This window comes from Pleurodeles waltl, chromosome 9 (genome assembly GCF_031143425.1).
Source record: "Pleurodeles waltl isolate 20211129_DDA chromosome 9, aPleWal1.hap1.20221129, whole genome shotgun sequence".
Lineage (NCBI taxonomy): Eukaryota > Metazoa > Chordata > Amphibia > Caudata > Salamandridae > Pleurodeles > Pleurodeles waltl.
In genome coordinates, this window is record NC_090448.1 from 289,001,577 (window position 1) to 289,027,858 (window position 26,282).

General features: G+C 43.8%; 1 protein-coding gene across 1 annotated transcript in view; it reads right to left on the reverse strand.

The window, feature by feature from the left end:
- ACY1 (aminoacylase 1) overlaps positions 1-26,282 on the reverse strand; it is a 91,498-nt gene that overhangs the window by 45,957 nt on the left and 19,259 nt on the right. Inside the window, exons 4-6 of the mRNA XM_069206741.1 lie at positions 22,195-22,299; positions 4,076-4,170; positions 2,449-2,525 (exon numbers count right to left, since the gene is read on the reverse strand). Of these exons, the coding sequence (XP_069062842.1) occupies positions 2,449-2,525; positions 4,076-4,170; positions 22,195-22,299 (277 nt within the window). The remainder of the gene's footprint in view (positions 1-2,448; positions 2,526-4,075; positions 4,171-22,194; positions 22,300-26,282) is intronic.

The window sequence follows — 26,282 nt, forward strand, 5'->3', positions numbered from 1 at the left end:
ACAAATTATTAACTTCCTCCACTGTATTTAGCAAATCAAACTTTTTCTCCGTGTCAACTGCTCGAGGAAAAGGATAGGCTGAAAACGTAAGCAACCATTCTCCACTTAGCAAAGCCCTAGAAAGGATTCAGGAGCACCCAAGAGCTCATGGGGAGCGGCTTCACTCCCTGGAGTGGCTTGTGTGCATTAACATACCCTAGGAAACGGTAGGAATTATCCTATTAAATGTTGCTGCCATGTGGAGATGAAACAACGATAGTTTGTGTGGCAGTGAATTCTATGCGCTTCCAGCCAGCCCTTCATATAGTTAATTAAGCTGTGAGGCACTTGCTGTGGGAATAGGTCTTTAAAAAAATCCAGATTCAACCGCTTTGTAGTTTGGACCTAATGGATGCATTGCTGTACATAAGTGTACAACAAAATGATGGATGGAATCCTTGCAGTAATCAGTCACTTGTAATTACTCAAATCCGTAGTTATTTTGCACACTATGCCACCTCAGTTTGTGCTCCGCCATTTGCAAATCAATCTCGACTCTGCTCCAAGATGAACATTCCAGCCTGAACTACTAGGCCACCACCTCCCTGAACTGGAACACAACCAATCCAAGACTGTTTTCCCCATGATTAGGGCCGGTCAGCTTGGCACCAGGAGAACAGTGAGCACAACCACGCATGCCTGTCATACTTAAGGCGCTGCACTCACGTATATAAAAGAAGTGATGGGAGGAATGTTTGATTTAATCTCAGTCACTGGTAATTACTCGGGCCATATCCCAGTCCATCGCTAGTTTTCACACCATGCAAAATCAGTTTTGACCCAGCCATATGCAAGCATACACAAGCAGCATGGTGGCAATATTCTGCCTAGCCAGTGGCAGAGGCAGGAACCGTACCTTCAAGCATCCCTGGAAGTGTCCCTGCACACTCCTTAACAGGTTTACAGGGGTCTAATTATAAACTGCTTTCATGTCATGTTTCATTATTTAGTCTCAAAATATACATTATTTCTTATTGACGAGATATATGAGATATTGTGGGCTAACATTATTTCTGTTGGAAACTAATAATGAGCTCCCTGGGCCACAGTCCATTCAATAAGAACTGACTGAGAAAGAAATGAAGACTACTGATTTGCCTTCGAATACTTGCTCCACCTGCTGGCTTGGCAAATGTACTTTCTGTTCATAGAAAATCATCTAATTCTCTCTATTTTCTCAAGAAAAGCAGCACTGAACCTCTCCGATTACTCACCAAGTTCAAAACGTTAGTGGTAGATGTTCTCTGCTGCTCTCAGAATGCTCTACTGCTACACAACTGCCCATGTGCACATCTATACAGCGATGTCAGCTAATGGTTCTACCGCTGCCTATGTCCGTAGAGGGGGCAAACTGCCCATGACTCTCCCTACTGACAGCAAGGTGAGCAAGCTCGCATGCTTGAGCTTCTCACTGAATTAGCGAGCTCAGCAGACAGGCCTATAGCACACTAGTGTCATTGTGTTTTTACATATTTCCATCAATCATCATAAAATGTTGAAGGTTCCTTGATCTGACTCTATTCCTCCAATATTAATGGAAGTTCTAAGAGGTGTGCTAAGTGTGTCTTTGCAACTGTATCACTTTTTTTTTTTTTTTTTTTAGGTAACTGCATACCACATTTTCATGCACTCCCACTCTTCGTACTCATAACTTAGGATCATACAAGCATCCCATTATTCCACCGCTTTGCTTCTGTGAAGTATGCATGCTAAGCATTTCATTCTTTCTTTCTTCTAAGAATGTTGTTTTCCGATAGAGTGGAGTAGACAAAGTGAGTAGTAACTATTAAGCTGATACTTATGATTTCCTAGTGTAGCCTGTATGTTTAAATACTGCATTGGTACTAAAATATCCAATTGACACAGTTTATCATTTGCAATTTTGTCTATTTTATGTATCACAAAACCCCAATTTGAATCTGTGAACATACAAAAAGGTACACAAATATAACTATGGTTTACAAAGATTTAAATGGTTGACCTCGTAGCTTTCAAGAGCCAAGATATATATTTAAGAATATTTCTCCATTATCTCGTCTATGTAGTGCATAGCTTGGGCCTTCTTTTAAAAAACAAAAAAAACAAATGTCAGCATAGTTTCTCTAGATTTGTATTGTATACTTTAATAGTAAACACATAAGACACAAATGGAAAATTTTTACCACAATGTACACTGAAACACTTAACACAGCAAGCGTGCCTGATAGTTTGTATTTTGGGTTTAATTACCAAAACCACGAACCCTGAAGTACAAAATAAGAAGCAAAACTACATAGCTTTTAATGATTTTTTTAAAGTTTAAAATGTTCTGAAATTCTGCAAATAAGTTCGGATGATTTTAAAGTGTGCTGTTATTCTGAGTTTTGGAGTGTAAAGGCAGTAGAGGAATATTAATACTTGATGAGTTACCTGGGACGATCGTTAAGTGCAACGTTCGAGGAAATTGCTTTCCTTCAGCTTTTAACTTCCGAATTGCTTCAATATACCTTATAGAAGACAGAACGAAGATACAAAGGGAGACAATGAGTAAAGATAAGAGGATAGATCAACAGAGAATGAAAGGATGAAGAATGAAGAACGGAGGAATGAGAAAAAGTTACAAACTATTTATCAACACTCACCATGACGGGACACAAGGAAAGCCTAAGTACTAAATTGCACACTCCCCTCAAAAAGTTCTCTACTACTGAGTGCACTAAGCACAGAGCACTGGCAAAGGAAAAGAACTGCTGCATCCTTTTTGGTAAAAAAAACCACTGTTATGTGAATTAAAATAAGAATGTATGATTGAACAACCGCGCATGCCTGAACCAACGTCGGCGGAACAACGACCGATTTGTTTCCACAAATGCCTTTACCACGCATGCCTTTACAATGTCTTTTCATTGTAAAGTCATGCGTGGCTTTCGCATGCCATCCCCCCCCGCCCTAAAAATACAACAACCCTAGTACCCCCCCACGCACCCTGAGCCCTAAAACCTACCCCAACCCACCACCCACCCTAAAAACAACCGACCCCCAAAAAACTACCCTGATCCCCACCCCCAAAACCAGAACTGCACCGACCCCCCACCCCTAAAAAACACAAACTACCCAGAGCTTTTCTTTAGAATCAGAGACCGATGCCTTACTGTTGTGATGTCCACATTTCGCAAACCAGAGAAGTAGCAATATCAGTAAAATATCTGTAAATGGTGACCCCTAGTTCGCCACTGATTACTACTAACCTACTTCCTTCTCAGTGCCTTACCTAGCACCATTCTTACTACGGATTGCCTCCAACGAATTACATCTAGCAGCAGTTGCCAGAAGGCAATATGTTTCAAGAAGTTCAGTAGAAACTCATAATACAGGCCACCGCAATTGAGAACCCACATTGGTGGCCATCAATTATCATAGTGGCATTACATATATAGAATGCTATTCCGTGCACTCGGCCCCAGACACCAGTCTGCTGTGTCAAGGGATCAAAATGCCTTAAAAACATACAGGCACCTGCTGTAGAAGGAAGGGAGTGTAGCCTTCCTGGACTGTGCCTGTAGCCAGGGACACACTGTTTTCCCCACTTAACAAGTGATCAACTTCCGGTCTACTAACTGCAATCTAGGACTCGTTTCCTGTCAAATGGCTACTCACTATTTTGCATGTGGAAACAGCACAGAAAGAAATGGTGACCAACTTGATGTGGTATTCCTTTCCTCTGCATGACTACTGATCTACAGTTCTAGAGCGAAAAGATCATTTTTCAATGCAAAGGGGACACAAAGGGCAACTAAACTCTCACCCTAAAGGGTTACATTTTTCTTGCGCCTCTCGCCAAGCGCGCCCGAGTGGATGATTACAGCGCCCAAGGAATGTTCAATGTGACTGGCGATTTAATTTCCAATGAGTGCCTTTATGTCACAAACACTTGTTTGCAGATTTTAAATTAGTACTGCCAATTCAAACATCAAGATCTAGGATGTTACACAATAACCACTCAATGTTTGATTCTATAAAGCATACATATTTACAGAACTGAATGTTATGTACTTACTGGATAGTGACACACTTCATATCCTGAGCACCACGGGCATAGATATTGCCATTTTCATCCTTGTGGGCTGCAAAGGGATGCGTATTCCAGTGGTCCTGCAAAAATTAAATCAACATAAGGTTTCAGGAGACTTTGCAGGTCAGAAATAATGAGTCCCGATTTCTTAGGCTTTAAACCCCCATAGTCTAGTCCCAAGGAGCGATCTTGGGGGGAGGGGTTTGTCTTAGCAATAAAGGTATTTTTGTCACAATTAAGTAATGCTGATTTAGTCATTGTGCACTTAAGAGGTATCAATATCCTTTACGTGAATGTTAAAAAGCGAAATCAAGTGATACCACTATTCAAATACCACAGCATAGCAAAGCACAAGCACTTTGGACAAAAGCATTAGCAAAAAGAGCCCACGAGACTAGAAAACTAATTTAGTATCTATGAGAAGGTGTTTTGTACACTCCCACACAATCAGAAACAAGTTTGGAAGCAAACTCCTTGGCAAAACAGGCTCCGGAGATCTTGGACAGGAGAGCTTGCTATAGCAACCATTAAGGCACACACACAGATCAAGTTCACTGCAGAACACTATACACAACACCCAGCTTGCATTTAACTCTGAAGCAACACAGTGCAAAATACACAGAGTTCAAATCAAAGCAAGAGACCTGCATTCCAGTACCATGAGAGTTACATGCTCATGTTCTTGATCTAAATAACCAGATGTGTCATTAAAGAGGGTATCGGGAGACGGAGCACATTAATGTGCTAGTAGAAGTTGTATTGTGTGTCAATAGTAGCATCTATTTGGGCTTCCATAGTAGGCTTATAGCCTATGAAAAGGCAAAACTATTTGCAAGAGTTATTTAGCCATATCACTGGAGTCTCATTCTAGACTCTAGGATCAAAGTAAATTGAGATTCAACCAGTTCCCTTCAAGTGAGAGCAGTCACAAAGTGAGAAAGCGTACTGACTGCTTTCTTGAGGTTAATATAGAAAAAGATGCAGATCTGTGTGTCATGAGACGACATCAGGGCCTAGTCTTTGCTCCAGGAACGCACTGCCCGAAACCAATGTTGACTCCCCTATAATTAGTGCTCTTTAACTGTCAATGCTTTGAAAAAAAGGAGCTATGTAGGGAAAAGGAGAGGGGCAAAAAGACAGGGAAGCCATGAGAAAGAAAGAAGTCAAAATGAACTGACCAGCATCAGCAGCCACCAGACACAGAGTGAAAATGCACTTTCCTTTGCTTGTAATCCGGCCATAATGTTTCCTCACACAACTCAACTATGAATTCCAACTTCAAAAGACAAGTAATCAGGGGCGGCCCCACCGGTATGTTGGAGGAGTGTCACCCCACTGCTGAAAGGCAGCAGAAGGCAGAAAAATGAAATGATGATAAAACTATTTTACTATCATTTTATTTTTCACTTATCAAGTCCGCTAGTCTAGGTCAGGCCATCCTCTCCATCAGCAGCAGGGAGGAGGTGTGGTAGGTGGACTCTAAGTGCACATGTCGGATTTATAGGCCATCTTATGCCGGCCAAACAGACATGCGCACTTTCAACTCTCCACCTGAGCTATGTTGCACAGCCGGATGGAGAACCAGCGCAGGCTGCCAGTCCCCCAACTGAGCAGCATTTCAGCACGCTCAGACCAATCCAGACGCTTCTCTCATGCTGGGCAACAGCATCTGCAAAGCGTCTGGATTGGTTGAGATGGGGTGCAAGCAGAGAAGCACCGAGGCAGCATCCAGCAGGTAAATGGTTTCATTTATTTTTTTATTATTCCCAACCCCCCACCACCATGCACTGCCCCACCAAGCATTACTGGCAGGAGCTGCCGCTGATACTTATGGAGGTGCGAGCCTAGCCAGGTAGCAACAGTGAACTTTACAAACTAGCAAGAGGACATCCCCTTTGATCTCTGTAAGACTGGAGAAGGAAGTAAGAGTTGTGAATGCAGTGTAGGACGTACCTACATTCTCTGTGGTTCTTTCATACTTCAAAAGATAACAGGTGCAGATTGATGGGGGATGTGCTTAACACCGCACCTGCTTTCCTTATTTTTCAAGAGTTTCAAAAGAGGTTGCAAAGGGTGCAGGGGCCTTCCTGACTATGCATCATGGAAAGCCTTTTGTTCTACATTCACATATGTAATCTTTCCTTCCTTTATATTGTAGATGTGCCTGGTGCTCACAAACTAAAAGGAGAGGAGACCTGATCTTGCCTCACACTCAGGATCAAAGTAGTCATGGAACTTTACCTTTGTATGGGGTACCTGTGGCAATAGCACAAGTGATTAAAATAAATCCTATATCAGGCAACAGCAATTTTCAGGTGGAAGCCTAACAGACAGTGCAGCTTTTTTGTGTGCTAAAGACATCTTGGGGACATTTGTAAAGCTTCACTGGAAATTCATTCTGTCCATTGCTTACAATTGGCTTTGTGGATTGTAACTCACATTCACTCGGCTTCAGTCACAGCTCGCAGTGCTAAAAAGGGGCCTCAGGATTGGCTGGGAGCGCCCAGCCAAGGCTCTCCAAGGCAGACAGGGAGCCTTTGGAGGCTTTCTCTGGCTCGGCAACTTTGTTGCTGGGCTGGAGAGAGAGCCTACTGCACATGTGTGTTTGGCTAGCCAAACACACGTGCGCTCCGTGGGGGGGGGGGAGTGTGCACTCCCCCTCACTGCTAGCCACCCCCATGGCCCCACCCCTTTCATAACAAAAGGATAATAAACATGGTTTATTATCCTTTTGTTCTGAAAGGTTTGCAGCTTCTGCTGCTGGCGGAGGGGGGCGACGCTCCTCCGCCCTAACAGAGGAGCCGCCTCCGCTCTCTTTCTATTTGCTAGCTTTATTTTTCTTAGGCTGTCCAGCTTGAGTTCGTTCCTCCCATAAAGCACATTCTGTTCACAGCAATCGAACACTGGTGGAAGGATACAGTAAACAGGCCTTTAAATCTTCTTATCTTGTCACGTTTGTTGCGCATTCAAAGACAGAGGTCTGTCTTCAGATGGAGCTTGGCATTTATCTTCTTCCTCTGAATTCAAACTAAGAGGATTTATGTGGCAATCATGCTGGATACTGAGGGTGTGCTGGAGGAAGGCTGTAGGATGTTATGTTATTTAGCACACAACAAAATATAAATGCCTGGAAATGAACCAAGCAGATATTGAAGAATACATCAGAATTAGGAAAGCACAATGAAGCCCATTTTTTGTAAATCTGAAGTGTGGTCGAAACAAATATATTAATATGATCAAAACAAGTCACTGACATTTCCACACAGTATCATTTGTGCGCTGTATACTTTTATCAGAAGAACTGCACATCTGTAGAAGTGTAATGGTCATTTCAATTGAAGATGTGTTGTTTGTAATGGCAGTGCACTACCACACCATCCATACTCCACTTTAAACCACTTCTCTCTACCACTCTAGCCACTGCACCACTCCATGCCACTCTTATCTAACCACTACACTCTGCACCACTGCACTCTACGCCAATGCACTGTACACTCTTCACTCAAAACCAATGCTTCCTACACCAGTCTACTCTGCACCACTGCACTGTAAGCTACTCTGGACTACTATATTCTATGACCCTCTACTCTGCAATACTGCACTCTCCGCCACTGAACTCTCCACCAGAGTTCTATGCCACTGCATTCTACACCACTATACTGAACTCTATGCCAATGCACTGTATGCCAGTACACCTTATGCTGCATCACTCAACTATTCGCCACCACACTCTGCTCTATGCCACTCCACTCTACCCTGCACCACTCCAATCTAATCTGCACCACTGCACTCTATACCTCTGCACTCAATGCCACTTTACTAAAAAGCAATGCATTCTATGCCACTGCACTCTACATTAATCTACTGTGCCACTGCACTCTACGCCAGTCTACTCTGTGCCACTGCACTCTACACCTGTGCATATGCCACTTTACTAACAATCAATGCACTCTACACCACTGCACTCTAAGCCTGTGCAATCTACGCCACTTTACAAAAAAAATTAAAAAAATACAATGCATTCTATGCCACTGCACTATGCCACACTATTTCACTCTGCACGCTACACCACGCTATTTCACTCTGCGCCACTGCACTCTACACCAATCTACTTTGCACCACTGCACTCTATGTCTGCGCATTCTGCACCAGTGCACTCTATGCCACTTTACTAAAAAAGAAATATATATATCAATGCATTCAATGCCACTGCACTCTGTGCCACACTATTTCACTCTGTACCACTGCACACTACACAACACTATTCCACTCTGGGCCACGTCACACTATTCCACTCTGGGCCACTGCATGTTTACCCCACACTATTCCACGCTGGGTCACTGAACTCTCCACCACATGTCAATGCAATCTACACTGCTACACTTTATGCCACACTACTCTGTACCATTTCAGACACTGCACTCTACACCACAGCACTCTACTCTGAAACAATCTGTAGTACACCACTGCACTCTGCACCACTCTGCACCACTCTAAGCCACTTTACTCTGCTCCACTCTATGCCACTAAACTGTAAACTACTCCACTCTGCACCAATACACTCTACTTCATTGTACTGTACCCTTCACCACTCCACTGTTCCCTGTACCACTCCACTCTATTACACTTTGCGCCACTGCAATCTATGCTTTCCCACTACACGCTACTGTACTCTAAACAACTGCACTCTAAACCACTATACTCTACATCAATCTACTGTGCACCACTGTACTCTATGCCACATCACTCCAGACCACTTTACAACACTACACTCCTGCATGACTCTACTCCATTAAACTCTACTTCACTTTACAACACTATTCCACTCTATGCCAATCCAAACTAAACACTCTACTCCACTCTATGCCACACTACACCACTCTATTCCACTCCACCACTCTACCCCACCTCCCTCTATGCCACTCCACAACACTTTTCCACTCTGTGCATTTCACACTACTACACAACTCCACGACATTCTACTGCACTCTACGCAAGTCCCTCAACACCACTTGGCGTTTATTTACTCCACTTTATGCCACTCCACTCTGTTTTAGTAGTCTAAAGTCTACAACACTCTTTGCCACTCTACACACTTCCGCTCTGACACTTCTACCACCACAACACTCTATGATACTCCACACCACTCTCCTTTATGCCATAAACTTTTAGCCATGTTGAACAGCAGCCATACTGGTGTACAACATGGCTAAAACACATTAGCAAAGCCAATAGCTCTCATACAGACAAAGCTATTGGCTTTGCCAAGGCTTGTTCCTTTTTGAAGCCTCATAAAAGACAGCTTGTCGTAGGCAGCATTGTATACAATGTATAGCCTGTTCTTGCTCATGATTACATGGATTTATTGTCAATCTCAGTTCCTTGCTTATGTTTGTTGGCTTTTCGCCCTGTTCTGCATTTGCCCCTCACATGTAACATAACTTGTCTACCATTAATTCTGACTGACTTGCCTGTAGCCTTCCACTGCTGATGTGCCCTTAACTGTGATCCCCCACCCACGACTTACCATGTCTCTACCCTCCTGCCCTACTTCCAATGCACCTCAGCAGTGGCAAGTGGCAGCAATGGGGATGACCTGGATATTCTCCTTACCCTGTCTCTCCCATACCACCTTCCCAGTGCTCCTCTGCGTCTCCCCAAGCACCAAATGGCATCCTTGGTGATGCCCATTAGACTGTACAATGCGGCCCCTCTTCATGATGGCATCAGTATTTGCTTTAACGATTGTTGGAAATGGCCCTTTTTACAGGTTTATCCTCAAATGTTTGGTCTCTGACCTATTTTTGACTGTGTGCTGCATTTCGTTTTTGCTGCCTTTGGAACTCTGGGCACTTTACCGCTGCTGACCAGTGCTAAAGTGCAAGTGTTCTCTGTGTAAATGGTACCGGTGATTGGTTTCAGGAGCAGTTTCTTTATTTGGGCTGGGGGGTGTTGCCCTCTTGTTTATTTTGTTGCCCCTGGGCCTCATAAATGTTTTGATTCAATTTGTTTTCCCTAGCTTTCGCACTGCACTGCATGTTTTTTGCAGCATGGGCAAGTTTATATTTCAGCTTCAATGAGGACAGACGTGGGTGGAGGCAGGGCTTAACCGGCACAGGTTCAGAGTGTCAGCTGCGCCTTGGAGTGAAATGCGCATGCCTGGTTCAACAAGTACCTTTTTCTGTTCGACCCGACATGCGTACTTGAACCCTCTCCTATTTGCGCAAAATGTTAGGAGCCCGGGGGCTCACCGTCAAAGGCCCCAAGTCCTCTAAGGAGCTCTGGCTTCGCCTGACCGATCCAATCCTCGCGCTTTCAAGCTGTTCACTAAAAAACAGCCTGAAAGCAGCCTCTAGATTGGCTCAGTCAGGAGACGTGGGGGAGGTACTGGAGGGCCGAGCTGTTCAACAAAGATGCGGCATCAAAGTCCATTGGCAAAGGGCAGGCGAGAGTTCAACTTCTTAGGCGATGCGGTTTGTTAATCCTGCAGGGCTATTACTTATGTTGGTGAGAGAGGAAAACATCTATACGGTAATAGTTGGTATTGTAGCAAAGCACCCTCTGCACACTTAAGCTTTAAGGTTTTGCCCCTAAAGCTGCAAGAGCATTTATATCTCAGTGTATTTGGCAACCAATTTTTGTGGCATCACAAGGTCTTTTGCAAAGTCAATAACGGATTTCCACCCGTTCATTGGACTTCCTACTTGCCTAGCAACCGCACAGCATCTTTAAATCTCTGCAGCTGCTAGCACAACTCTCGGTGCCTACACAGACACCCAAGGGTCACAGGTTCAAATCGTGGAAGTAACTGATTCTGCCTTTCACTCTCGGGGAGCATGATTTTAAAATTATTATTGTTGGATTCCTTTATTTTAAAAAGTACCTTAGCACCGATGGGGAAAAAAGCGTTTTCGGGTCCAAAAAAAAACAAAACACATTTTATCACTTAGATATCGCGTTCCAAGAAAACAAGGTTTTATTTTTTAATTTATACTGGATTATAAATAGCAATTTGTGTGCACAATTCTAGCTATTATTGCTCCCTTCATATTGTGTTTATTGAACATGTCATGTCTGTTGACTGTTTCTACTAGTATGTTTATATATTGTATAAAAAACAAGATCACCGTACCAACACTTTGGAATTGACTGAAATGTACGGGAGCAACAATGTAAAGGACCGCAGAACACAAACACTGACATATATAGAAGTTGTTACGACTCTGGTAGTTCCCAAATTGTCTTAGCACAAATATTATTTTAACATCCCTATACTGTTGGTCGAATTAGTGGGATTAGCCTAAAAAGATATTTCTAGTACGATTGCAAATATATTTTTGTAAGATTTCAGACTGAAGGTCGTTCTGTGTTTCTTTACCTTTTCATTTTGAAATGTTAAGAACATCCCAAGCAGCATAATATATAATAACCTATATTTTGAACATTATGTAGCAAGAAAAAAATAACAGCTTATTACAGCATCATCTTCCTCATAACATTTAGGTATCAGTATGACAAAGGAAGGGGCAGCAAAGTGTAATATCTCATAAATCTGTTATTTTATTACCAGAGATGAGCTGCCCAATCATGTGGCATGAAATGGCACTGATGACCTTATAAGTAAGGTATGTTAAAAATGACCTTTAGAGTGTAGAGAAAGTTACCAGCTGATCACATGCCTTCAGGGACACAGAGGGGGTCATTATGACCCCGGTGGTCGTTGTAAATGTGGCAGTAGTACCGCCAACAGGCTGGTGGTACATACCGCCACAATATGACATTGGCGGGTTGGCTGTAGCCAACCCGCCAATGTACCACTCCGACCGCCATGGCGGTAGCAGCCCCCGGGCCAAAGATAATCTCCAAACCGGCAGCCGCTACTGTCCAGCTGGCGGTAGGCTGTACCAGTGACCGGGAATTCCTTCCCTGTCACTGGTAGGAGATACACCCATCTTCCCCAACCCTCCCCAGACAACCCCAACCCCTCCCTCTTTCCATCCTACTTTCCCCCTCCTTCTTTCCTCCCCCCCCCATACAGGCACACACCACGCATTCACACACACACACACACACACACTCACAGAGGCATACACGCATTCATACATGCATGCATCCATTCACGCACACATCCGTACACACATTCAAACTTGCACGCAGACACGCATTCACCTTTTCATTCATTCAGGCATTTTCACACATGCACACACACGCAACCAACACTACACACTCATTTGCATTCATGCACACACTCACACATTCATGCACACACAACACCCCCCACCCCTGTCGAAAACCTGACTTACCTGCATCCAGGGGGGTCTTACGGCAGGGGACGGGACGGGGCGCTGTTCCGCCAGCAGAACACCGTGAGGCTGTATTATTTTTCATAATACGGCTGGCGGCGGTCTACTGGTGTTGCGCTGCTGGTGGTAGCAGCGCCACCTTAACACCGTCCGCCAACAAGGCCACAGCCGTTTTCCGCCCTTCTTGTGGTGGAAATCCAGCTGTGGTCAAATTATGTTGGACGGATGTTAGCCGCAGCGATAGGCAGCACTTACCGCCAAAGTTATAATGTGGGCCAGAGTTTCTTTTACAAATCATTGTTTTTCAGGTGTGTTAGTCCATTCTTTTTCAGGTTTACATTAATCAAGACTCCAACTCCCAGAATGCAATAGCCTGCTGGAAGAAATACTTGACTGGCCTATGGTCTTCCTGATGACATCGAGTCATAGTAACCTTGACAGAATAAAGGGAGCAACAGGGCTATACAATGAGTTAGTGAGAGAGGGAAGCTATTTCAAATCAGAATAGAAAGTAATACAATCAAATTGATTTTGTTTATTACATAAAATCATTACTCACACACAAACGAAAACCATGGCCAGAGGTATGACAGACAGTTAAATATTAGTGGGGACCGCCCTAATAATAACAGACACTAAAAACAGCTGATAAAGGCCACCTTTCAAAAGCTAGGCCTGGATTATAGTTTTGCTACAAATTTTTGGGTTTAAACCCATCCTGGTCCTATAAACACAACCTTTCATTCAGTAACTAAATGTAATTTCACAGCAGATGTTTCGAAAATAATGACAAGACAGCCTGTAAACTGCAGTTGTTAGATGTAAAGCAAAGAGCACTTGCCAAATTCATAGCCCTTGCCCCAAAAAGGGTACTAGAATACCAGGGAGGGTGAGGGTGTGCAAAGGGGACACTGAGGTGAGTGGAAGACCTCAATAGAAAGCAACGCCTGGTGGAAAAGTTATTAAAGCGTGCGTGGTGAACACTGTTTTTATGCTGTGATATTTATTTTATATATATTTATTTTCTATAGCATTGTATTAGAGCCTTACCTTTTATTAAGGCACTTGTCTTGTGGCCTGGGGTTTGCCTATCCTGTGGCTGTGGTGCCTTCCTCTTCCTGACCTCCTGGTAGATTGCCTGTGGTCGAAAGAAAGTTTGGTCTGCATTTTGTCTGCTTGCTTTACCTATTATTATGAGCATCAAGTAAATGAAATTGAGCGTCCTGTAGTTAGAGGGGAGTTTGGGGCACTTTCAACGCGTCCACAGCAGAAGCACTAAAGCTTGTGTCATGAGTACAGTGTGCCACACCTTTTTCACCTCAAAATATTAGGCGCCACTGCTGCTCGGTGCCTCATTGTGCACATCTGGCTCTGTACAGGGACGAGTGATTTCTCTGTGTGATCCTATGTAGTAATGTGGTCTGCACTGTAATGTCTGTTTCTCCTGTAATCAGGAAGCACTGTACACTTCCAGACCTTATGTTCCCCCTTGGTGCGGCCATCAGCAGTAGTACTGGTGCCTTCTTTAGCTTCCCCTGCTAGCTGCATTGTCACCACATCTCTCTCAACAGTACGATTTTGAGCAGTCAGTGCCACATGTCAGTTTCTACCTGTCCTGGAGACACTGAGCGACACTGCAGTGCTGCATAACCTAATCTCTCTTGTTGGGCATGTTAAACCTTTCTGCCTGGTACTGTGTCTTCAGCCCTCCGATGCCAACTGCACGCAGCACCAGTTGCAGTGCTAGTTACAGACCGTCTGACTCCTTCCTGAGCCTTGTGTGCTGTCTTTATGGCCTGACAAATGGCTTGCAGCCTACATTAACTGGTTTCCTGAAAGCAGGCGCTTTGAAACGCAAGCAATAAAATTCAACCATTTGTCAGGACAAACAAAAACACAGGGCCGGGTAACAGATTCCATGGAATGACACCAACATATTGCCTCGAGCAGTACTCTGTTCTAGTTTAATCTTTGAGAAATGAAATCCCAGGAGGCCCAACTTGCCTTTGATGCAGTGTTCCTGTGAACAGGCCACTGCAGAGAGTTAGGTATGTTAAAATACAGAAGTGGATTGCTACTTGGAAGAAATTATAGAACATCTACAAATAGAACCCTGTGTGTCAACATGTGTTAAAAATTAGTTTCTGCAATATCTATTATTAGGCTGTAAATATTGCAGTAACACAGGACACAACTACAGCTGTTCATTTCTGTGCAGTGCTAGTTACAACCATTTGCATTCTATTCTTAGATCTGCTAGTGCTGTACCACTAGTACTGAACATGTAGCTACCCATGTCATTATCATATTAAATCTCTTAATTTATGTCATATCTACACTTTTACAATTGCTTTATTAACCTGCTTGGTTTCTCAAATTTGCTTGAAAATGCACTTTGTGCCCAGTCTTTTTTTGTTTTGTTTTTAATTTCCCAGTGGGGGTGGGGGGAGAAGAACTCCCGACGAGTCCCCCTATGACAGTTCGGCTTGCTCGCTACTCTCGCTCGCCATGGGCCACTCATCCCGAACTCTTACACCCCACCACTTTCAAATGTCATTATCCGCCACCGATTGGTTTATCCACGTTTGGCACATTTGATTTACCAGTAAGCCCCTAGTATAGTGCGCCATGTGTGTTCAGTGCCTGTAAATCAAATGCTACTAGTGGGCTTGCGGCACCGATTGTGCCACCCACACGAGTAGCCCTGCAAACATGTCTCAAGCCTGCCATTGCAAAGTCTGTGTGTGCAGTTTTAATCTGCCATTTCGACCTGGAAAGTGCACCTGCCTGTCAATTCAAAATCTTCCCTTGTACCACATGTAAGTCACCCCTAAGGTAGGCCCAAAGCAGCCCCATGGACAGGTTGCAGTGTATTTAAAAGGTAGGACATGACTGGTGGGTTTTACATGTCCTGATAGTGAAATACAGCTATATTCGTTTTTCACTATTGCAAGGACTCTCTTCCCCATAGGGTAACATGTAGAGTGCCTTGAAATATCTTTAAAGTGTAATTTCCCATTGGGATAAGATAGAGATGTGGGGTTTGGGGTCTCTAAACTCTCAATTTAAAAATACATCTTTTGGTGAAGGTGGTTTTTAAAATTGTAAGTTTGAAAATGCCACTTTTAGAAACTGGACATTTTCTTGCTTAACCATTCTGTGCCTCTGCCTGGCTGTGGAATACACGTCTGGGTCAGGATGACGGTTGGGCTGTTTGTGAATTCATTTTAAACAGTCACGCAAAGGGAGCTGAGGTGTGCCCTGCATATCTCAATGGTTCTTCCCGAGCTAGAGTGGTGGGAGAGGCTGACACTTGCACATGGATAGGACTGTGCCTGTCCTTAAACAACGCAGTCTCCAATCCCATGGAGTGTGTCTGGGGCCAGGGCAAGAAAGGCAGAGTCTTGTGCACTAGAAAGACTTATCTTTGAAGTTAGCCTACTTCAAAGGCAGAAATGGCTATACGTACTGGACCTCTGACCTCAAAAAGTTAGAATCCTTCTTGACTTAGAACATACTGCCAGAAAGAAGACCTGGATGTTGGAGGAGGGACTGCTACTCTGCCTGTTGCTGTGCTGTGCAGGCCTGCTGCTTCTGCCCTGGGAGTGAAAAGACTTGACTTTGCTTTCTACATCCTGCTTCCAAAGGTTCTCCAAGGGCTTGGACTGAGCTTGCCTCCTGTTGAGAAGTCTCAGGGACATTAAAGACTTCATCTGCCAGCACCTGGTTTCTCTTGCTGAGAGTCTTGACTTGCCAAGTGGTGCCAAATGCAGTTCCTGTGCCCTTGGGAGTGAGCTCTAGAGTAACCAAGAAGAAACAAGCAGATTGACTCCAGAGCGACTTCGGAACGGATGCCTCTGTCAGACTCCTGTACCAAATATGTGCTCTCTGCTGAGTGCTAAGATGGCGACAGCCGCCCCAACGCTGCTGTAGCACTTCTAAAGTCCCACCACAGCGCGAGTCCAGAGTGCTGTGTCACAGACATCGGACTCTGCTGCAGCACCTATGGCCCTGTGGTGCGATTGTGACCTGCGAAGTCGCCACCTTGCGTCTTGACCTACTGGACTCATCGACCACCACCTTGTCATAAGGAACCAATGCCTCACCGCCAACTCTGCATCACATCCCCTGCAACTGTAAGGAACCAATGTCTCATCTCCCTTACCTAGCATTAAGGATGCAAACCCTCACCTCCCTGGTGGCAGTAAGGAACCAACGCCACACCAGCTCCAGGGGCACCTCACCTCCCTGATTCCGTGCAACATCCTCGTTTCCTCATTGGTTTCCAGGGTACTTTACCTGGGCTCCATATGACTCCAGGACCGGCCCGCACTCCCTCACGAGTGGCGTCAGACTATGGGGAAAGTCTGTCAAGACCCTGTCATAGCCCCAGTTAGAGCTATTGTGTTTCTATACCTTTAATCTTTGAAAATGTGTATCTTTGCCTGTGTATGTTGGTTTTTTGTTGTTTTGGTCTTGTTCGACTCAGATAAATATTAGGTATTGTTCTAAATTGGTGAGGAGTACTTTTGTAGTGTTTTCACTGTGTTACTGTGCGTGTGTGTACAAATGATTTTACACATTGCCTTTGAGATAAGCCTGACTGCTTAAGCCAAGTTACCAAGGGGGTGAGCAGGGGTTATCTTAGCTGTGCGACTCCCTTACTCTGAGCAGAGTAAGGGTCGGTACTTGCACAGGGTGCAAACCACAGCCAACTAGAGACCCCATTTCTAATACCAATGCTGGAGGCTTCTAAATAGCTCCAGCTTTGCCAAAGGCAAGAACTGTAATCAGCTATGTTAAATACTCTAATGTTCTCTTCTTTCTAGATGGCAATCGCATTGCATTGTCACAGCAATGCACATGACACAGGCAATGACTCAAAATATGTTGCATCGCAAATGTAAGACTGGACAAAAGTTTTTGGGAAGGAATACAAACAGGCCCCAAGCCCTTTAGAATCATGCCCCTAATTTCAAATCAGTGCGTAGGGTCCTGGACCTCAGCAATAATATTTCTAACTATCAGAGTCACACTCACAATGTGCCCCTAGTTTCAAGCTGATCTAAGCTGCTTCTTGCACTCCTGCAACCTCAAACTCTCGATTATTCTCTATCCTTTCCACTTGCACCAAGTTCTCCACATCCCTTCATTGGTTGTTTCTCCATTCTCCCAAGACCTTCTTTCACCAACATACCCTTCACAAATTGCCTACCGCACTCATTACAACCCTTTCAACCTAAGGACACTACTTCTACCCTTATAAATGCTAGTGGCTCCCACATTTGACAGTCAGCTTTTTCATTTAAATAATCACTCCTCGACACTTCTCCGGCCTCTGTACCCACACCTCTCTCTTTCCTCCACCCTAACTGCCTTACTCTTGGATTGCTCCATTCCTAACTTCTCTCCTTAAACCAGGAACGATAGTAAAGTACCAAATGCCAATTTTTCCTGCATGGCATACAGAGCATATGTTAGCCTATTTGGAGCTGGTGTGGACCATCAGCTAGAAAGTCTCATGACCGGACCTAAAAACTGACCAAAGTTCAATCTTTTTGCCATTTATCCCGGAGTGATGATATACAGTTTCACCTCCTTGATGATTCCTGATGATGTAGAAAAAGCTAGTGCTTTTCCATTACTTTATTCTTCCTTACTTCAAAACAGCCTCTTTATTGCCCATTATGCAGATTTCTGTGTACGTCCCCCTTACTTCAAAAAGAAAGAGGCATATATCTGAAAATAAGCTCTCTTCTGCAAGGGGCACAGTAAGTAGCAAGACAGTTCTTTCTGCAGTTAGTTCGTGACCACCTGAGCTGTCCAAATGCATGCCAACATCACCTTTCCCATCCAGCCAGGGTGTCTTCACGACTCCAAGCAAATTATAGAAATCTCTGTGGATTTGCAGGGTCCTTGATAGACACCAACAATCCAGTAACAAGCCTTTAACTTCAGTGGTATACAGAATCAACCCAGTTTACTGGCCGGGCAAAATTCCAAGTCAACAGCACCAGAAAGTCTGAAGCTAATACTAACATTTTCAGTGAACCTTATGGATACCAATTCATGCTAAAATCTTGTGGAATTAGGTACTCATATGACCCCACAACGACTCTGAAGTCATGCCCTGTGGCAGATCACAAATACTGTTCGTTCCTGGTGCTTTTAAATTGCTGCACAAAGCCAGACACAAGCAACTCCTACTGTCCAGCACCTTCTTCTCCTTTCATGCATGCGTTCAAGTAAATGCTACCTGCATACAAAGTAACAGTATGGCACAGGGCGAAACTCCCAGGATTTGCTAAGACAAAACAGTGCAGGTTCTTACCCTGAATACACAATGGAACTTCATTTTGGCACTCAACATGATGCCCACAGAGATGAGTGTCAGAGTGTCAATGTAAGGCAGCACAAAGAGTATCACACACAAATAATATTAAAGCATACATATGAGATAATCCGTCCCTCTTAAAGAATTCAGGGAATAGTTAACACCATAAATGCTGTGCTCCCAGGCTTCAATCTAAATGTCACTCACTGCCCAGGACAACATTACCAGCGAAGTGATCCTGGATTATGGCATGGAAAATGGGATCACCGCTCGCATGCAGTACCGAATCTGAAGTTCAGAGATAGGCCTGAAAAGCCCAGGTCCGTTGTGTAAGCAACTCCACAATATTTTCCATCTAATCACTTGTCAGTGTGCTCAATAGATCACCCGGCAATCATGCCATAGATTCCTTGGCACAGCACGGTCAGTCCAACAGCAAAGCCTTGCATGAAAGCAGGATGCTTCACCTGCTCCTGAAGGCCTCCCAGTTCCAAACACTTCTTTCTTTATCCATTCAATGTGTACCACTCGTCCAACATTTAGACTAATGCAATACATAAGGGACCCTTCACACAAAACGTATATATTTTGTCACAAACGTATTGACCTGCTTCAGAAATTAGTGGCCTTATGTGAAAAGAAGATGCCTACAGTCTCTGTAGTCTGGATAGAGGAACCAAAGATGACAACCCTGCTAAAATACCCAATTCTGGGGTCATAGCTCCCATTTTAACAACAGGTCCTTCAGACAGCTCCTTCAAGTGAGCACCCCCTCCACTCCCAAATATTAATCCACAATTAAACTGCTGTTAACTGGCACCAGGACATTTAAGGCCGTCAAGCTCCGTTAACACAGCTATCATCTGCATTTGCCTCTTCATGCACACAGCACAAGGACTGTATTAAAGAGCCAATTGCAAACAAACAATCAAGACCGCTCTTGTATAATCCATTGCATGCACACATAAAACAGGTGGTGTTTATACCTGCAAATAAAAAATAAAAAAATAAAAACTGCCAATCTCCACATACAACTGAATTGTGAAACAGTTTCACAACACCGTCACTCAACTATGCTGGTTTGAAACCACTGCATTCTCCTAGGACATTACATCACACCAGTGCGCAATACATTCTGATGGGAACCGCTGTGACATCATAGCAGTGCACTGTGGCCATTTGTCTTTTGTTATCCTTCATAACATATACCGAGCAAGATGGTTCAAAATGCTATCGGGGTCCTTCAGGACTTCTCAGCCGTGGTGTAAGCTATGAAAGGTGAAAGGGCCACCATCTCAGTATTTTCACTGGCTGAGCCATTTTGAACGTTCCAAATCATAAGGTGATTGCAGAGTGCATTAAGTTGCCAGGAGGTAACAATATATTTAGATTCTTAGTCTACAAAGTGAAGAAAACACATTTTACAGCTCTCCACTTTCTCCATCTGGTTCTTCACAGGCAAACACACTCCTGCGTAAAACCTGGTAGCCGAAGGTCAATAAAGAGAACATGAAAAACAAAGAAAAATTAACTAAAAGCATTTAGGTAAATATTGTTCTAATAACCAATTTGTTTCAGAGTATCACAAAGTTACAACTTTAGGTCCAGAGACAAACACGACAAGGGTTTGATTTTGTTACATGCTGGACCCGAGGAAGAAGTAGCGTGGAAGTAAACCAAAACAAGTCGAATTTCTGTTGCGATGAGAGTAGGACACGTGCTTTATTATCATATGTATGCATTTCCTTTTTTAAAACACTGACAACAGAAAGTGCAGAGTCGGACTTTAGCAAATAAGGAGGTTGAACGGTCACACAAGCCAAAAACAAAATAGAGTTCTTTACAGCTTTACACAAAATAGTTATTGTACCCTCCAAATATACGTGGTTTCCAGAGGAGAACCGTCATAACATTTTACAGCAGGTGGAGAAAATAAGTGTCCTCTGCAAGCCAGAAGCCAGAGTATTTACTTTAAATATTAAGAGAGACAGTTCGACTCTCTCACTCTAAACAGCAGGCAAACCGTTCTGATGCAAAACGACATGCAGTAGATAATAGTTAACACTATCTCTTTGTTCATCCGTATACACTTACTTAACGAGCTAACAAACAAGGAGGGAGGTGCCCATCCTACAAGGAGGAAAGAAGGTCAAATGTTTCACATGATGTGTAGGAAAATTATTGTTTTGGGTGTTAGGATGTGCAGGCTTGAGATGTGGATGATTTTAAGAGCTTGGAGGAGACGTTTTGGGAACAAATCTTACATAATGTTAGGAATTCTTTTACCACTTGGAACATCTGTAACAAACAGTGAAGAAACTGAATATCCAAGACCTTCCATCACAACGGGTTGTTCAAGAATGCCTGACCCCATCCTAAAAAGCCAAGACTCAGGGCATCTAATATTTAAGGAAATGGTAAAATTATGTTAAAATATTAATGTAAAATTGTTGTTACTGTGAAATATTAATTGGAGTGTGCAGAAGAAAGCAAACTTGTTATAAGCTACTTTGCTAGTTCACAAGCATAGGAAGAAGCGAGTTTAACAACTGAAAGTGACTGTGTTAAGAAACAGGGAAAGTTGTTTGGGGTGGTGAGGCCACCTATTGCTCTTTAGGTCAACATATACAGAGTGAGCTGGTGATGAGGAAATACTAATGCAGAGGGGGAAATAAAGATGGTGCATTTTCATTCATGAGGAATTGTGAGAAACAGGTCTTGATTAGTAATCAGGTCCCCAAATCTGAAGTCACCGACTAAACCACGAGACCGCATCTTTTCATCTTAAACTTAGAAAAGCTCTTTGATCTTTTTTTTATACTTTTAAAAAAAAATATATAATTTATATTTTCTCATCTGACACAAATGAAAATGAACTATAATACTTCCAAACCAATTTTAGAAGCCACATATATTTTCTGCTTAAAATGTAGAGGAACATGGCAATTCTCATACACTATAAAATACAAGACCGACATAAACAAACCAGAATAGTTATTGAGATAAGCTATAACAAAGCAACTAAAGTGTACGCTCAAACGCTAGGAATCAAAACTGCCAAATTAAAAAGAAACAGATGAGACATCCTCGCGATTATTATTCATTATCAGAAAGTGCAGTTGACTCATTGTGTGCATTTTACCAATTAACATTTAGCCATTTGAATTCACTTATAAAAAAAAAATCGAGTAGTTAATTGCATTGCTTTGGATTTAACAAACAAGCATCTAGAGAAGTCTGCTACAACTAACGACTTTTCTACTTCGCCCAATAACAGTGACACCAGGAAAAATAGGATATCTATCTATATCTATAATAATCCTGCAATATTCCAGACACAGAGCATTACCTATCATGGGAAAGGGGGTGGTACTCATTATCACTTGAGAAAATATATTTAGCTATATTTAACTAGCAAATAATAATGCGTGAATCAAGAAACCTTGTACCCCACACAACCATCTTACCTCAAACACAGGCACCACGTCGGAGTGAGAGTTCAGCACAACTGACTTCAGGTGAGGGCTGGTGCCCTCCCAGGTGAGGACGGTGATAACACGCCCTGGGCAAAACTGTTAAAGAGGTTAGGAAGGGAACAAAACATGAGTAAGTCAACCAAACTATGAGGCTAAACACAACTCCTGTGTAGTTCAAACTGAGCATTTTGGTAAGATTCTCACTGATACATTAAATAAGGAGGGTTTCTCTGTGCAGGAGGCCCCTGCACTGCTGGGGGGGTTCCGGGATGAAGGTTAAGATTCCGATAGGGAACTATTTTAAATTTGTATTGTACAAGTGTGTGGGGAGGGGGGGTTCAACGTGCTCACTGTTTTATGTTGGGTAGGTATTCAGGCACAAGTATTTACAGGTTTACTCCATGGTTGTGGTAGGGCCTAGTAACTGGGGAGTTGGGGATTAGGCTGTTGTCCTGGCAGTATTTACAAATATGGATCTACAGTATGGTTTGATGTGTTTGTTCTACTGTTCATCCGGGGTAGGTAATGGGAGTTGGGTTATCTGGTTGGTCAGGTTTGAGGTTCACATCAGCAGTGTTGTATGTATGCGAGAGGTGAAATGGGTATTCGTCTTGCCTTCTCTCTTTGGGAGGGAGGTGAGGGGTGGAGGACTAGAAGGACAGAAGGTAACAAAGCCTTGGTATGGGCCAACAGATGAACATGCTGACATGGAGGGTCAGGGGGCTGAAAAGTTACACTACATGTTACAGGGTGCATTCCTTTCTGAGGCGTCATAAGGTTCCTAAAGAAACGCATATGATGGAGGAGGAAACGCAAAAACTAGCTAAGAAATGATGGTGTCTGATGTTATTCTAATTTGTTCCTCTTACGCAAGAGGTGTGACAATATGGATTGCCCCAGGGATCCCATTTACGCACGTTTACAGTGAAGTAGACGTAGAGGGGATATATGTACTCATACAGGGCACCTTAGACGAGTCACCCATCACCATTCTTATCACTTATGCACGCAACATAGATGATCACTCCTTCGATGATAGTATGCCTGCGGTTTTGGGGAACGAGGTGGATGGGCCTATTATATGGGCCGGCAATCACAATTGTATTTTGGATGGTGAGCAGGCTCGTCACCCGCCTAAACTGGGTACTAAACCATTGATCCAGGTGATACCTCCTCTTATCGCCCACTTACTACGCTGAATAGCTATGTGAAGATCCTGTGCAAGATATTGGCTACTCAGCTCCGTGGAGTGTTCTTGAGCTTTGTGCATGACGATCAATGCTGTTTCATTCCTGGCCGTAGTACAACCTATAACTTATGTTGCTTGGCACATGCGCTGCATGAAACTGAGGGTGAGGACGACGAACTGGTGCTAGCATCATTGGACCTGGGGAAGGCTTTTGACACAGTGGAGTGGGGCTACCCCCTGGCGGTGCTGCGGGGCATGGTCCACAATTTTGTGCGTGGGTGAGACTGCTGCATACGGCACCCTCTGCGTGTGTTCAGGTGGGAGGAGAGCTCTCTGAATTCCTGGTGATTGGCAGGGGAACCAGGATGGGATGTCCACTTTTGCCACTCCTTTCCCCCTAGCGGTGCAACCACTGGTGATCTGGCTCCGAGAGGAATTGGAACCTTGGGGTATTCGGGTGGGACAGATTACCCACATTGTCTCCCTATACGCTAATGATGCTTTGCTATATCTTCGAGAGCCAAGTGCTTCGGTGCCTTTGTTGTTGTGGCTGTTGAGAGGCTTTTCGGGCAGTGTCTGGTCTCCAAGTGAATAGTAAGAAGTCACTTCTGTTCCCTTTAGGTTCTCTCTGTGGTGCGCCTGAGGAGGATTTACCAGAGGGGTGGTGCTCAGGTGTGAGCTTGAAAGCTTTAGATATTTGGGTCACTCACACGGTGGCGGCGCATGAAAAACACAATGTAGAACGGGTGTTGAATGTCCTTGAGTGCGCGGTTTTGTTTTGGAATAGACTGCCTCTTTCAGTGATGGGGAGGGCAGCTGTGGCTAAGATGGTGTTCCTGCCACAGTGTCTTTACCTGGTTCAGAACTCTAGGTTTCTGCTATCTGCTCAGCTCTGTAATCGCCTAGACAGCTTGTTGATTTCACTGGTGTGGGTTGGGCGGCGTAGTAGGGTGGCATGGTCGATGCTGCAAAGGGACATGGAAGAGGGAGGATTGGCTATTCCCTAATATTAGACATTATTATTACACAGCGCACTTACAACATGCTGCAAAGTGGATGACTGAATCGGACAATTGGGAGAAGAGAACGTTTGCGGGAATGCTGGTTGGGAAGGTATTGGCGCATGTATTGATGTCGGGTGGTCAGTCGGCGTCTGCTATCCCCTATCTGTTCAGAACTACTGCCTAAATCTGGGAGCACGTCGTTAGGAATGTGCTTAGACGTGCCCCGTTTGATATAGAATTAAAGAATTGGGAATTAGCCCCTGTTAGGGACAAGGATAACCTAATGTCAAGGGAAGGCTAGAGGATGCGCAGTGGCGGGTGATTTATACCCCAACGGGGAGTTTATCTCCTTCCCTGATGCCCGAGACATGTTTGGGTTGGACCAAGGTCAGTTCTTGCAATATGCTAAAATGGAGAGTGCGGCTCAGTAGATCTGGTGTGGTTTCCTGGTGGTCCCCTCCGTCATTGATGGTGTTAAGTGGGCAGATAAATTGGGGTGAGGGGACTCATTTGATCACTTGGTTTTATAAAGCCCTTCGGGGTGATCAACCAGGTGCAATAAGTGCTGTGAGCAGGGCATCGGCGTTGTCGCTAGTGCGCACGGTGTCATGCAATAACAAGTTTAAACTATTACACTTCAATTTTGTGCATCGGACGTATATCACACCTGACCGTCTTAATAAGATCGATCCAGCAAGAGGGGCTGGTTGTACCAGATGTGGCGCATTCAATGCCTTCTTTCTACACTTTGGCAGGAGGTGGTTAGGAGAGTAGAGGAGGTGACGGGATTGGGGCTAGAAGTAACCCCTTTGACATATCTTTTAGGTGTAGTGCGGAGACCGCAGGGTAGAGTAGCCATATAGGCTCACGCACCTGGCTTTGGTACTGGCCAAGCGCAGGGTGACCATTGGCTGGATGAGTGCCCGGAGCCTTTCCATCCCTTGCTGGATCAGAGATTTAATGGAATGGGGTGCTGCTGAAGAATATATGCGGATAACACGTAGAGAGGAGGGGGCACTAACAGATGTGATTGCATGGGGGACACACTGGAACGGTTCACTGGCGTGGAAGAGTTAAGTTCAGAGTGGAGCACTGATGACGATGGCTGATTAAGTGAAACTTGCTTCAGTCAGAGAGGTGACAACCAACCGTGGGGACGCTGTGTCTCTGTTACTCATGATATATGAAAGAATTGGTTACATGTGGATCCTATCTGGGAGGGGAGGTTGAGGGAAATTACTGTTGCAGTAGTTGCTATAGATCCCCGTTTTGAATTGTATGTTTACTCTGTCCTCCAGAAATGTGACAAAAAGATACTGTGATATCGCGCACTGATATGCACTACATTATTATTTTTGTTGGATATGTTTTCTAAACTCAATAAAACAGAGTTATAAAAATAATAAAAAATAAGGATCTCTTTATTACACCTCATAATCAGCAAGGTTTTGCTCTAGGATAATATTTTGCCACAGTCATATATTTACTCCTCAAAAGTACCTTTAGATTTAACAAGAAACCTTCCATTAGATATCTTGTCCACCTATGCAGGAAAAGGCCTTCGGAACAGTGTTGGGTCCACCTTTAAAGCATTTTGTAATATAACAATAAAGTTACACAAGCCCTGATATACATGTTTAGTTCAAAGTGATTCATACTATATTATTAATCTCCATACTCTTACTTTGAGGTTAGACATGTATTCTGTGTAAGCAGATAGAAACAAGTTCCTAGGCATTTCAGGAAACTTCACCGCAGTCCAGACAGCACAGAGTTTCCTAACAAAAATAGGAAACCAAGGACACTGTTCCTGCTGGACACCATAATTTCTTATAGTAATATCTATTGCCCCTTGCTGCTAAACTGAATAAACATTGGCCACAGCA